Source organism: Pavona decussata, unplaced genomic scaffold (genome assembly GCF_977016875.1).
Source record: "Pavona decussata unplaced genomic scaffold, jaPavDecu1.1 SCAFFOLD_3, whole genome shotgun sequence".
Classification (NCBI taxonomy): domain Eukaryota; kingdom Metazoa; phylum Cnidaria; class Anthozoa; order Scleractinia; family Agariciidae; genus Pavona; species Pavona decussata.
The window spans coordinates 1,797,706-1,809,492 of record NW_028145427.1 but is presented as its reverse complement, the minus strand read 5'-3'; the positions used below and the strand labels follow the sequence as shown (position 1 = coordinate 1,809,492).

Here is an 11,787-nt window from a genome sequence, read left to right as displayed (position 1 = left end):
CTTGAAAAAGTTTCACAGGCATCCAGGCCTCACTTGGTTGGCAGTGGTCGGGTTGCAAAGGTAATACCAGTGTAATTCCTGGGTAATATGTTTTTATTTTAGCTACTTCCTCGCTCTCTTAAGAGGTTAAGTTGGACAATAAAAAGTCTCGCTACAAAGTCGTTTCACTACTATCTATTTATCTACCATTAATTTGCAATTGCCTCCATCAAAATTGATCAGTTCTTGTAATACAAATCGATTTGCTACGATTCGCCCTCCTCACTGACTCAATAGCAAAAATTTTACCGCGAAAATACACACCAAAATTTTAGTATACTTAGCAGGGTGGTTAAAACCGAAGAAAAAATTGAGCCGCCGTCTAGTTAAGCTTCGAAATACGCGAAAACTGTGCTATTTAAAGGAAGGCTACGTTTAGCTAAGGCGCAAACTAAAAATCATTTTTCGGCGTTTATATATGGTCAGTTCATGACTTAGTTAAGTCCCTTTGGATCATTTCTCTCGCATAAACGGCCCTAATGGCATGCAAGTGCTAGTTCTGGCGTTTTTTCCTCCATAAGTCGGCACACCCTTGCCTGTTCCAGGCGTTCGGAGAGTGGGAAGGGGCACTAAGAAAGTTGTGATGAGCGCGAATAGTAATAAGGTGTCGGGAGACTTTGGGGGTGTCTCAACGGCTAAAACACTGAGACTTGGCACATATCAGCGCACTGTTTCAGCTTTAAAGGAAACTACCAGGAGATGCGGTGGGTCTGAGTTGGGTGGCGTAAAAGGGTAAAGAAGAACTAAGCACGTCAAACTCTTTGTTCCAACTAAAGGGGTTGTTAGGGGGTTACTAGAGAGGAGAGGGTCTTATTACAAAAATTTGACTACCGGGGGGAGGCAGGCTAACTAGAGAGAAGGGGGAAGCTTGATCGAGCTTTATGGCATTTTATCCAATTCTTGATAAAGAAGATTACACTTCAATGACTGACATAGACGTATAAAGTAGGCAATTTAATGACCTCAGATCAGAGCTGCCGAAGGAATCCGTCCTTCTTGGCATTCTAGTAGTGGCAAGTAAGCATGATTTGCAAAGTTAGGGAGTTCTAGCAAAAAGCGAAAATTTTGCTTGCCACCGGCATAGTTCCGTTCTCTTTAGTATCTATTAGCAAAATCTGGGGACGGAATTTGAATATAAAAAAAATTAACCATATTTATTTGCCTTTCGTAAAATGATATGCCTATTACAAGGTTTTAAATATTATAGAGACAATCTGCCCTCTCGTTTTTTAACCAGGAACAAAATTTCGTTCAGTGAAGGGCGAGAGACAAATGGAAAGCGGTCGAAAGAGCACGGCCCAGTTCAGCTGTCCTTGTTAGGGTGTGCTGTACAGCGGGTCGCAGTTCTTTATCATAGTGGCCGAGTACGGCGTCTAAAGACCCTTTTCCGACAATAAAGCGCGATAAAATCTCAAGGTAGGAAGAGTTTGCCTCGTGATAGAACAACAGACCGAAATGTATTGAATAGGAGTAAATAAGATGCACGGGGTCTAAACCCCGTCTGACTATCTTTATTCCCTTATAACAAAAAACTTGGAAAATGCTGCAAAAAAGCACTACCTTTCGTTTATTGACGCACCGCAACTTACAGTTCTTAACTTCGCCAATGAATTGAAAGAGATGGTTCAGTTTACCAGCTGTTTTGCGCGAATTTTTAAGCTATTTACCGGAAATGTGACTTTACCAAAATAGACTACAAGTTTTCTTTTTATCGATCTCGACTCTCAGGGATAGTAGAACGAACGAAATACACGAAAGATTTCCTGCCGTGAGAAGACGTGCATCTTTTCGAAGGAGTGGAGTTTGTGCTCACTCGCGTGATTCCCCGCTCGACTATCCATAACGGAGAGAGAAGAATTACTTCTCCAAGTCTACTGTCAAACCGAATAAAGTAGACGTGAAAACTGCAAAGGACCGCGAACGATAATGCTGCTAGTTGACGTAGGATCTACAAGAGACCTTTTCAGCCAAAAATAAACTGCAACACAAACTTCAAGGCTCTATTTGAGCTGGCTCTGTTGCTGGTTTCATATAGAACTGCTACACCGTGCTGACGAGTTCCAATAAGAACGAAACAGCTGTCCACGGTTGCAGCCCTGTTTTGTCGGTCTCTGTCGGGTTGTTGTCTCGCAAAGTCAACTTTTTCACGTAGTATCAGCCTTGCAGTTTGTGTTACAGTAAACCGAATAAAAGCGAATTACAAATAAAAGGCACATTCTAAAACGGAAATTATTTAAACAATGTCATATAAAAGTTTTCTTAATATTCATCTTCCTGGCTTTCAAAATATTCACTTAATAGGTGAGCTGAGTCATTCTCGGGGGCTGGAAGCCAGTTGTTCGCTATGTACTTCATGCCTTTCTTCACGATGCATCCCCCATGTAATGAGCGGTCGTCTCTGTGACTCATCCACCCTGTTTTGCCGTCGAGATTGTAGTTATACCACATGACGGCTTTTCCTTTCTTGGCTGGCACAACAATGTTAGCAGTTTGACAGTGTACATTCAGGTTGAAGCGGTCTCCACCAATGCGATCTCTGAATTTCTGTGGCAAAGGTAGACAAAAAAGAGACGTCATTGAGGATCCAACCAAACACCGAATATTTAGGGAAATTTTTATAGGGCAGAAATATAGAAATGTTTTGAACAGTAAATCCGAGATATCGAGCTTCAGATTTGAGATACAGCGATCTGTAAGATAACGTACTGAAAATGATGAGGTACGAGATGTGCCGATACCCCACCCTCCCTCCCCAGCCAATAATCTACAAACAGTAGGTGTGGGGAATTTCTGAGACAAAAATTAATGAGATGTCCTGTTGGCCTAACTATTCGTTTTCAAACTAATGCGTAAGAACAGATCATGAGTTGTTCTTAAGCTTTTCAAGACTTCAGTTTTTGTGTTTTTTTGTGTTTTGTAGCTAAGTGAAGGGATTGTTTCACTATTTTTATCAAAGGTCAAAATCCCCCCGACACTTCCCCTGTTAGCTATAACTTACTGTTTCATTAAAATCTTTCATGTCTGCTACAGGAAAAGCAGTTTCTCCGCCCTCTTCAACGTCATTCAAATAATAAAGAATGGTAATATACCTGCAATAAACACATTATAGAATCTGTTACTGGTCAAAAATTGTCTCATGATGCGATATCGTCGGACTAGCTAGAGAGTATCTTGCTTGTGATTTTTGTCTGTTTGTTTAATTTTGGTTGTTTTGTTTTTTGTTGTTAGCAGTCAAAATTAAAATGCAACCATGACTTTAACGATTTTTGTTCATCCTACTGTAAAAAGAGATGAGACGCTACTATTCAGCTACTGACAACTCGAGATAGAATTCTCAACTCTGGACGTTAGAAATGTTGTACTTACCTTAGGGCCAATTCAAATTCTATCGAGTCTCTCTCTTTTTTGCCAGTTTGAGTATAGACCTTTTGCATAAATGGCACCCAAATTTAAATAACAATACTTGATACATCCTAAGCCTCCTGTTTATGTTTCCAGAAAAAGGATTTTTTACAGCAATGGGAGGCTCAGGATGTATAAAGTATTGCTATTCAAATTTGGGCGCCATTTATGCAAAGGGTCTATGGAACATCGACTCGCGAGTTAAAGAAGACAACTAGGCGACCAATGTGTTCAAAATCATTCATTGAGACAGTTTGTCCAAGAGTAATCAAGATCAGTGAAATCATGCGTCTTACATACCTGCAGATCCTACACTTGGCATTGGCTGCATTTTCCATATCAAAATGACAACATTTAGTTCCATCTGGGTAATCTGATTTTCTAGAGCTGTCGTAGTGTGCGTGATAATGCCCGTACGGACCGTATTTCACCACCTTAAGAAAAACATCAAGGAATGCTTGCAAAGCTCTTAATCCCGAAACGAGCACACTGCAGTGTGCTCGTTTCGGGATTAAGAGCTTTGCAAACAAACACTTTTAAAACTGACAACAGTAACAAAAACTAAACAGCAAAAATGGGGGCGAACTAACCAATCACGCGCTCTCTAGAATCGTTACAGCCAATAACATTACGACAAAGAACGTTTTTCAATGGAGTGTCGAAAGAGTAATTTCAAGTTTCCCTCAATTTTGCTTTAATGCTCTGTGATTGGTTAGCAAAACTCGCGCCACTTTCTCAACCAATGAGAAACAAATTCTGACTTCCTCACACTCGTTTTGCCACGCTTGGCGCCGGTTGCATGGTGTTAATTTGCTTCGAACTTTGATTGGCTCATTGCGTTGTCCGCATTGTTGTTATTGGGCAGAGTAACTGCATTGGTTTTGAACGGTTTTGCGACTCTAATTGTCCAATTTCGTCGCCAGTTAACTAGAGACTCAACTGATATTTGCAGTATACTTCTATTTCAATCTGGGGCGCTTCCAATCACTCCACTATGCACGTCACATACGCGTACAGTTTTATTAAAGAGTTTTTGTGAGGAATAAGCTTCTTTTAAAAGTATTTACCTGCATTGGTTCACCCCCATAGACTATCCTTTTCTGAAGACGAGTTAACTTATGAATTCTGCCAAGAAAAAGCAAGCAAATTAACGTAAGGAAGGTTTGTGTTATGTTGTTCATAATAAAATGGCGTATTTAACATTTACATTACATATGTTTACTATAAAGACGAAAAAATTACAGGTGTACCTTCGTCTTAGTCTCTTAAGGATATCATCAGCATCCACGCCTTGAAAGAGCCAGACCTGGTCGCTAAACCTGTCCCTGTGATGAGGATGTTTCTCCTTCATGTCATTCATGTACATATCGATAGCGTGTGTTTTAAACGTTCTCCATTCAGGATATTCCACTATGCCTGTTTAAACAAATGTTGTATTGTACGAATGAGATAGAATATTTGTTTATCAGGGCTTACATTGAGTTTAAAGAAAACGACAAAACCTTTAAGTTTACAAAACATGTTTCGACAGAGACATCTTCAGTTAGTTAATGTACTAAGCGTTGGAAGTTGAATTTATAATAAGTAGACAAAGATGTTAATTATGATGAGCGATGACAACAAAATGAACATGAAACATGACAATGTGAGAATTATAAGGATAATTTTAGATTTACATGGTGTAATTGTTGATTCAAGGAAGGTCGTTCTCTTTGAATCAGAATAGAGACAGGGTCAGTGTCAATGTGAGGGGTGGTACGGAGACGCTAGGGGGACCTAGTCGCATCCTTGGCTCGTTGTCCTATCATTGTGCGGGAGTTTTTCGCTACGTTCGCCACTACCTGTATAGATTGGTTTAGACGCAGGCTCGAGCAGAGGTAAACGATATCTGTGCGGAAGTCTGGGCGACAAAAACATAAGAGGAGGCGTAAATGAAAGCATGGTAAAAGACAATATTCTTTCTTTCTTGCAGTTTTATGCCTGTACCTTACCAACTTTCTACGAGTATAATGAGCGTTAGACCAACAGATGGAGCAACAACTAGTGCTACTAATCAAGACAAAGTTGTACTAACCATCATCGAATTCTTTAAGATCCAAAACTTTTATCCTGCAAACGTAAAAAAGAAAATTCTAATGTTTTTACTTCAGCTGTTTTATTTTATTAATAAAAGCTATCAAAAAAGTGACCTTTAATTTCATTTTGAAATAAGTAAAACTAATTTTGCACTCATAAGAAAGAAAAGATAATAGGAACTTACATTTCATCAACTTCCTCCAACGTCATGTAAAGAAATTTAAACTTTTCAGCAAATCGAATAATCTGCAGTGATAATTGAAAAAAGAAAGAAAGAAATGAGAAGTTAAGTAAGTTTTTATTCAATTACTGATTCTAGCTGTGCTGATTCTATTTTTCGGTGGTTTCGTAACGCTATGGATATTCATAATTACCGGAGCTCAGACGCGCTCTACCTCGATGCGATTCTCAATGCAGCATTGAAACTCGACCTAGTCTCACCTCCTCTTTTGTGATTTCATAATCTTTGTCAACGTCCCAGTTCAGAAAATAACCCGCTGAGCTGTTGGAATGACCTGTAAACAATATAGAAAATTAATACTCTGTATGTGGGCAGTGTGGAACCATGCAGGTAATTTCACGGTGGTGACGTAATGTAAGCCAATTCAGGTTGTCTAGTTCCTAGGTCTCTATCTTTCACCGCGACTGATCAGCATGTTTCAGGTTACGTGGTCTGCAAAGAACTTGACGAATGAAGGACTGCGCCCAGTTGTTCAAAGCCCGATTAGGCTAATCTTGGATTAGTTTGAACTTTGATCCGAGTTTAATTACTGATCGGTAAAGATTCTTCCAAAAGATTTTTGTACCTCAGTTTTGACTTATATTTTTCGTTACCTTTACCTTGAAATTAGACTTTCAAACCACTTTTATAGAGCGAAATTAAAACATCGATTAACTTTTAATCGTAGATTAGCGTTAATCGGCTTTCGAACAACCCGGCCCAGGAAGAGAGCTAATCACTGAGGAACTAGGTAAACAGGTCACATGAAGGAGGCGATAAAGTCACTCGGAAAGCAGTACGAGTTTGAGGCCAAACAGGAGCGAGTATAAAATTTGAGCTTACAGAGACTACCCCGTTTTCTTCTCGCCGAAGCCAATACGAAGGCTAACATCGAGTGAGAAATATCCGGTGGAAAAGAACAACTTTAATAAAGCAACACCACAGTAAACTTGGCAATAGAACAAAACAATAGACTTGGGGAGTCGGACATCACCTCAAATACGGAACTAACGAACGCGTGAAGTATAAATCTAGAAAAGGACACTGCATGCAAGCCTAGGACAACCTTGCCTCGGGCTTAGCTAAGCTTTTAAGCCGGTTTTGATAGGGGCCTTTGGATACGCTTACACTGATGCTTGAATTTGAACTTGCATCACATGTGAAAGCCATGCTCTCCAAACACAAAAAATTATTTCGAGAAAGAAGGCTGAATGGGTGCTATAGTCACTCCCCATCTCTCCTGCAAGTAAATTGTGATTACCTTCAGTAGATCGTAGCGTCTTTGCATGCTTTTTGGCCACAGGATCCAAGTGAATATCACTTTTAGCAAATCCAAACTCTTCAGCCAGATCGATTATGTGGTCAGCTTCTTCAGGGGACATGAAATCCGGGATTTCTGTAGACATTAAAAGAAAGTTGTTACAGCACCAGCAAAGAGCTTTTAATTTAGAGAATGAATTCCAGAGCGAACTGAAACCTTCTTACAAGAAGTTTGTTTTTTTCGGAGTCGTTTCCAAGTGAATTTCAGGTCGATACATTCACGGCCATGTTTTTGAAAACTTTATGAACTGATACGATAATCACCTTGGTGTGACGGTCAGCGAATTAGTTTATGGGGGTACTGATTGCCAGAGGTGATTTGAATTCCCAAGGATCCATGTCTCTATATTTTCTCATCTTCCCCAACTTTAGTCTTAGCCTTAGGCTTTAGTCTCAATGTCCGAGACATAGAATGCTACAGCGTCAAATGATCAGAAGCGATGAGAGCCAAACAAACAAAACAAAACAAAAAACATTTGTTACTAAGTTTAGCCCGCCCTCATTCTAATGCGGTTGGTCTACGCTGCCATTGGTCAGATGTGAAAACTTGTACTCACATAATCATGCTAAGAGAATTGCCCTTAAACTTCATCAGTAATTACAAGAGAGCATTTTATCTTCGTCATCAAATAAGTCATGTGCCTCTTTCTTTATTTAACGTCTATTTATTAGTTATTGATTGATTGATTGATTGATTGATTGATTGATTGATTGATTGATTGATCGATCGATTAATTGATTGGGTGATTATTCGTCTCAAAGTTCTAAGGACTACATCATTAACTCACCAAACAAAGGCGGTTCTACAGCCCTTGTGATCATTGTATAAACCTTTTCTCCTTCAAGTTTCAGCCGACGCTTGTATCCAACCTGAAAAGAGAGTCAGATTATTTTCTCTGTTCCCACTGAAAATGAGTAGCGGCAGCTGAACTCTAAATGCCTTACATAATAGTTCAAATCCTACTGAATAGAAAATTTCATAAAAAAGCTAAGATCGATGACAAAAATGATTCTTAGAACAGTATCTTTTGATAGGTTTACAACGTCGTGAAATAGTAATTTTACGCCGGAAATCAAGTGTTACAATGAACTGGAATCCGTCATCTCGGTGTAGCGAGTCTATTGGCTGAATAGTCCGCCGTCCGATCTTATCCGCACGCACATCGATTTTCTCTAAAGTATGTTATCGTAAGTAGCAGATTCAACCGACTATCATGCTACGATAAGGCACGGTCATTCACATCGTGAACCAAAGACAAGATAAGCAACTTGTACGTCCGCTTACTTTGCGCTGAACCGTGGGCTCAACTTTTGGAATGTTACAGGATTCTAACCTGCAAATGTTTAATATAGCTGACGTTCAAATGACTCAGTGTTCAATTGATTGTATTCATGTTCTGGTTAATGAGCTAGATGTTATTTCTAATCTTGCTTTGCGATTCTGGGTGACTCTATATTAAACTAAATTGAGTTCAAATCCTAAGCTTGAATAAGGCGGATATCAGATCAAGAACCGAACATTATGGCTATAGTTGTTTTGGTTGTTTTGTTGTTCGGCCATTCGAGCATGAAAAGTTGATAGATTTTGTCTGTTCCTTGGTGTGACTTAGAAATACACAAGTTAGGGAAGCTAATAAAATAGCTATACATGGAAATAATCAAAATCCCTTATTCCTCTAATCAAGAATTGAACACGCTAAAAACTCTACACACAAATAAAACCAAGATAATTTTGGATTGTAGATAAATGTAAATTTTACTTGCTTTCTGATTTTAAAGTACGAAGTTACATACCTTCACGGGATCCCAACGATACAGCTTGGTCTCTCCATCATCTTTGCACGGTCCTTCATCTTCAATAGAACAATGACCCGAACTGCACGAGTTCGTATCATCTTGATTGCCGCTATTTTCAGTAGCAAGACCTCGTTGAAGAAATATTACGATCAAAATAACAAAACTAGGCAAAGCCCCTTGCATAGTTCCACGCGCAGTTTTGAGTTTAATTCGGCAACAAATAAGGAGGCTGTTTTTTCTTCTGTAAAGTTGCTCGGACGTCCAAATCTTGCGATGTATCACTTTGTAAAACCCTACCCTGAAAAGAACAGTTTTCGCTGCCGGCGTGTGAATAATTTATTAGTTCCAAGCAAGATGTTTGGTGGTATTTTGTTGGTAAAAGGAAAATCAGATCGGATTTGAACTTCGTGTGGTGTCTGTTTATGGGAAGAGAAAAGCCAGGCATTGTCTTTATTAGCAGGTTATAAACTAAACACGTGCTTTTGGACGGTGGTTTCTATGGTATTCAATAGTAATTGTTTTCTGCTGCGTCAGAATTTTATTCGTGCAAATTTTTGTTGGTTATTATTGTTACTTAATAATAATAAATAAAGTTTAAATTATGCCAGAAAATTAGCAAGCAAAAATTTAGAGCAAAATTATTATTATTAATAATAATAATAATAATAATAATAATAATAATAATAAAAATAAAATCTTTCTTTATTATAATATTCCAAGCAAAATTGATATTTACAAGTTAAAAGTAGAAAAAAAGAGCTATTAAAACCTATTTACAATTCAATATTTAAAATTCATTTCGATTAAAAAAAAAAAACGACTATTTCCAAGTACAACAGAGCTATTTTCAAGCACAATTTTTTAACAATAGTAAGACTAAAATTTTGATAAATAATAATTTTTTTGATAAAATAATAATAATAATAGTAATAATAATAATAATTATAATGACAATTTTTAAAACGCTTTATCCAAAAGCTCTAAGGCGCTTTACAAAAATTATTCACTAAAATAACGCTTACAAGGGTAAGTTTTTAGACTACGCTTAAAACAGATAAAATTAAAACTACATTTATACTCGCATGGAAGGGTATTCCAGAGTCTGGGAGCGCAGACCGAGAAAGCACGATCACCACAAGATTTGAGCCTCGAACGTGGGGTCACTTTTGCCATGTAACAAATACATTACATTTTTAATTAATGTATTTAGAAAAATAAAGCCACGGAATCCTGTTATATAGGCCATTAGGGCCTATTAGATTTAAATAAAATTATTGTATTGTATTGAATTGTATTCAATAAATAACTATAAATAATTTTCAATTAGCATGCGTGGCATGCACGGTTAATTGGACTTTAGATAAAGACTTAAATCAATAAAGTGTATGCATCAGACACGGTGTACATTACTGTTTAGGAACGGTTTTGAGCTTAACTAAATGTATGTTTAAACGCTTGCACCTATTGCAAAGCTTAAGCATGCTTAATTGAGATCAACCGTAAACCTCACCCAGTTTTGCCCGATTTGATTCAGTCGACAATATATCTCTTCAAATAGAACACCTTTCCAGCCGCTTTAGTTTGAAATTTGGTTGTTCTTGGGGCTTAATCATTGTGTCAGGCTCTGCCCAATTTTATTACTGAGAAGTTTTTGCTGTGGAAGACGCAATTCCTTTTAAATGTAACGACGTACTCGAAGGAAGGGCGAGCATGCGCAGAGACCTGCAGAATGTTGCTACCACGCATATCTGTGCAAGCTAACACAGTTTGACCTGTTCGGATGTTTCAGCTGAAAATTCAAGTTGCAGAAAGTTTTAGGAAACGGAATTTTATACTCTCCCAGTAATCGGCTCTCCCGTAACCTCGCTTCGCACCTTTAATGATACAATTGTCCCTCATTACGCACGAAATTTTGCCAAGAAAAGGCGATTAAAGCCTTCAGAATAGATACCGACCGAAACTGTTGGGTACCCCTGTTCGTTTAAAACATCTGGCGCCACCTTGAAACACTCTTTCTTCTGTACTGCCTCTTTCTTGTCTTCGTCGTCGCGGGAAAGTTTCGTTTAAATGAATCATTTGTTATTCATTTCTTGAGAAATGTTGATCTTTATAGGTTGATTCAGTGCGGTCAAAGGTATTGTTTGCAAATTCCAATATAACCTTGGAGGCGAAAATAAAGATCATTGATCAGGTCATCTCTTTCACCTATTCTCAAGGGTGGAAGGCAAATACATGTAGATCAAATCGTCCAAGGCCTACCCCCACCCCCTGCGGCTAACAATACGTCTTGGTAGCGGCTTCAACTAATTTTCTCGAATACAGCGGCCCGTTTGGTTGTGCTTGACTTTCCTAAAACTCGGCAAATTTAAGATGTTCCCAGCACTGAGTAGAACACTGCCGTCTATTTGAGATACTGATTGTAAACTATATTTGCCGATTCCACAATATCAAGTCACCGGATATCAAGTGATATCATGGACTGTTTAATTTGTAAAATGAGTTGGCGTTGCTATTTCTGGCTTTTTATATCAATACGAAGTTTAAGGAATCACAGCTAAATACAAAACTTGCGCATTCGCTAAAGGAGTAATCAAAACATTTTCTGAAGGTCTTCGCAGCAAAACAACCCACAATTGGCAACAAAATCACCTGCAGCTTCATCGGCCATTAACTTCGCAAATTTTGCATGAAATGGCGTCCTTTAAGTGACACCTGTCTAAAACGCATGAGATTTTAGCATTTAGCATAGCAAATATTTCTTTTTGAATATAGTATTTCTGACGTATTGATCGCTTGACCGCCCGGACACCGTGTATGAGGGGAAAATAGACTAGTCAATTGAAGAATGCCGAAAACATATTTACAAATGAACAGTGTTCTTTCCTGCAGTCACGAATGTTTGGTTTTATCAACAAAGCTGATAACTGAAGTTA

General features: G+C 38.4%; 1 protein-coding gene across 1 annotated transcript; it reads right to left on the bottom strand.

Moving 5' to 3' along the window:
* Window positions 1-1,587: 1,587 nt before the first annotated feature.
* On the bottom strand, window positions 1,588-9,174 carry LOC146489828 (transmembrane prolyl 4-hydroxylase-like). The gene is made up of 11 exons (XM_085103148.1): window positions 8,852-9,174; window positions 7,846-7,927; window positions 6,999-7,133; window positions 5,959-6,032; window positions 5,702-5,763; window positions 5,516-5,550; window positions 4,692-4,857; window positions 4,509-4,566; window positions 3,742-3,875; window positions 3,038-3,128; window positions 1,588-2,583 (listed from the first exon to the last, which is right to left on the bottom strand). Exons 1-11 carry the CDS (start codon window positions 9,035-9,037, stop codon window positions 2,299-2,301), a joined length of 1,308 nt encoding a protein of 435 aa, XP_084959274.1. The 5' UTR covers window positions 9,038-9,174; the 3' UTR covers window positions 1,588-2,298.
* Between the last annotated feature and the right edge of the window lie 2,613 nt (window positions 9,175-11,787).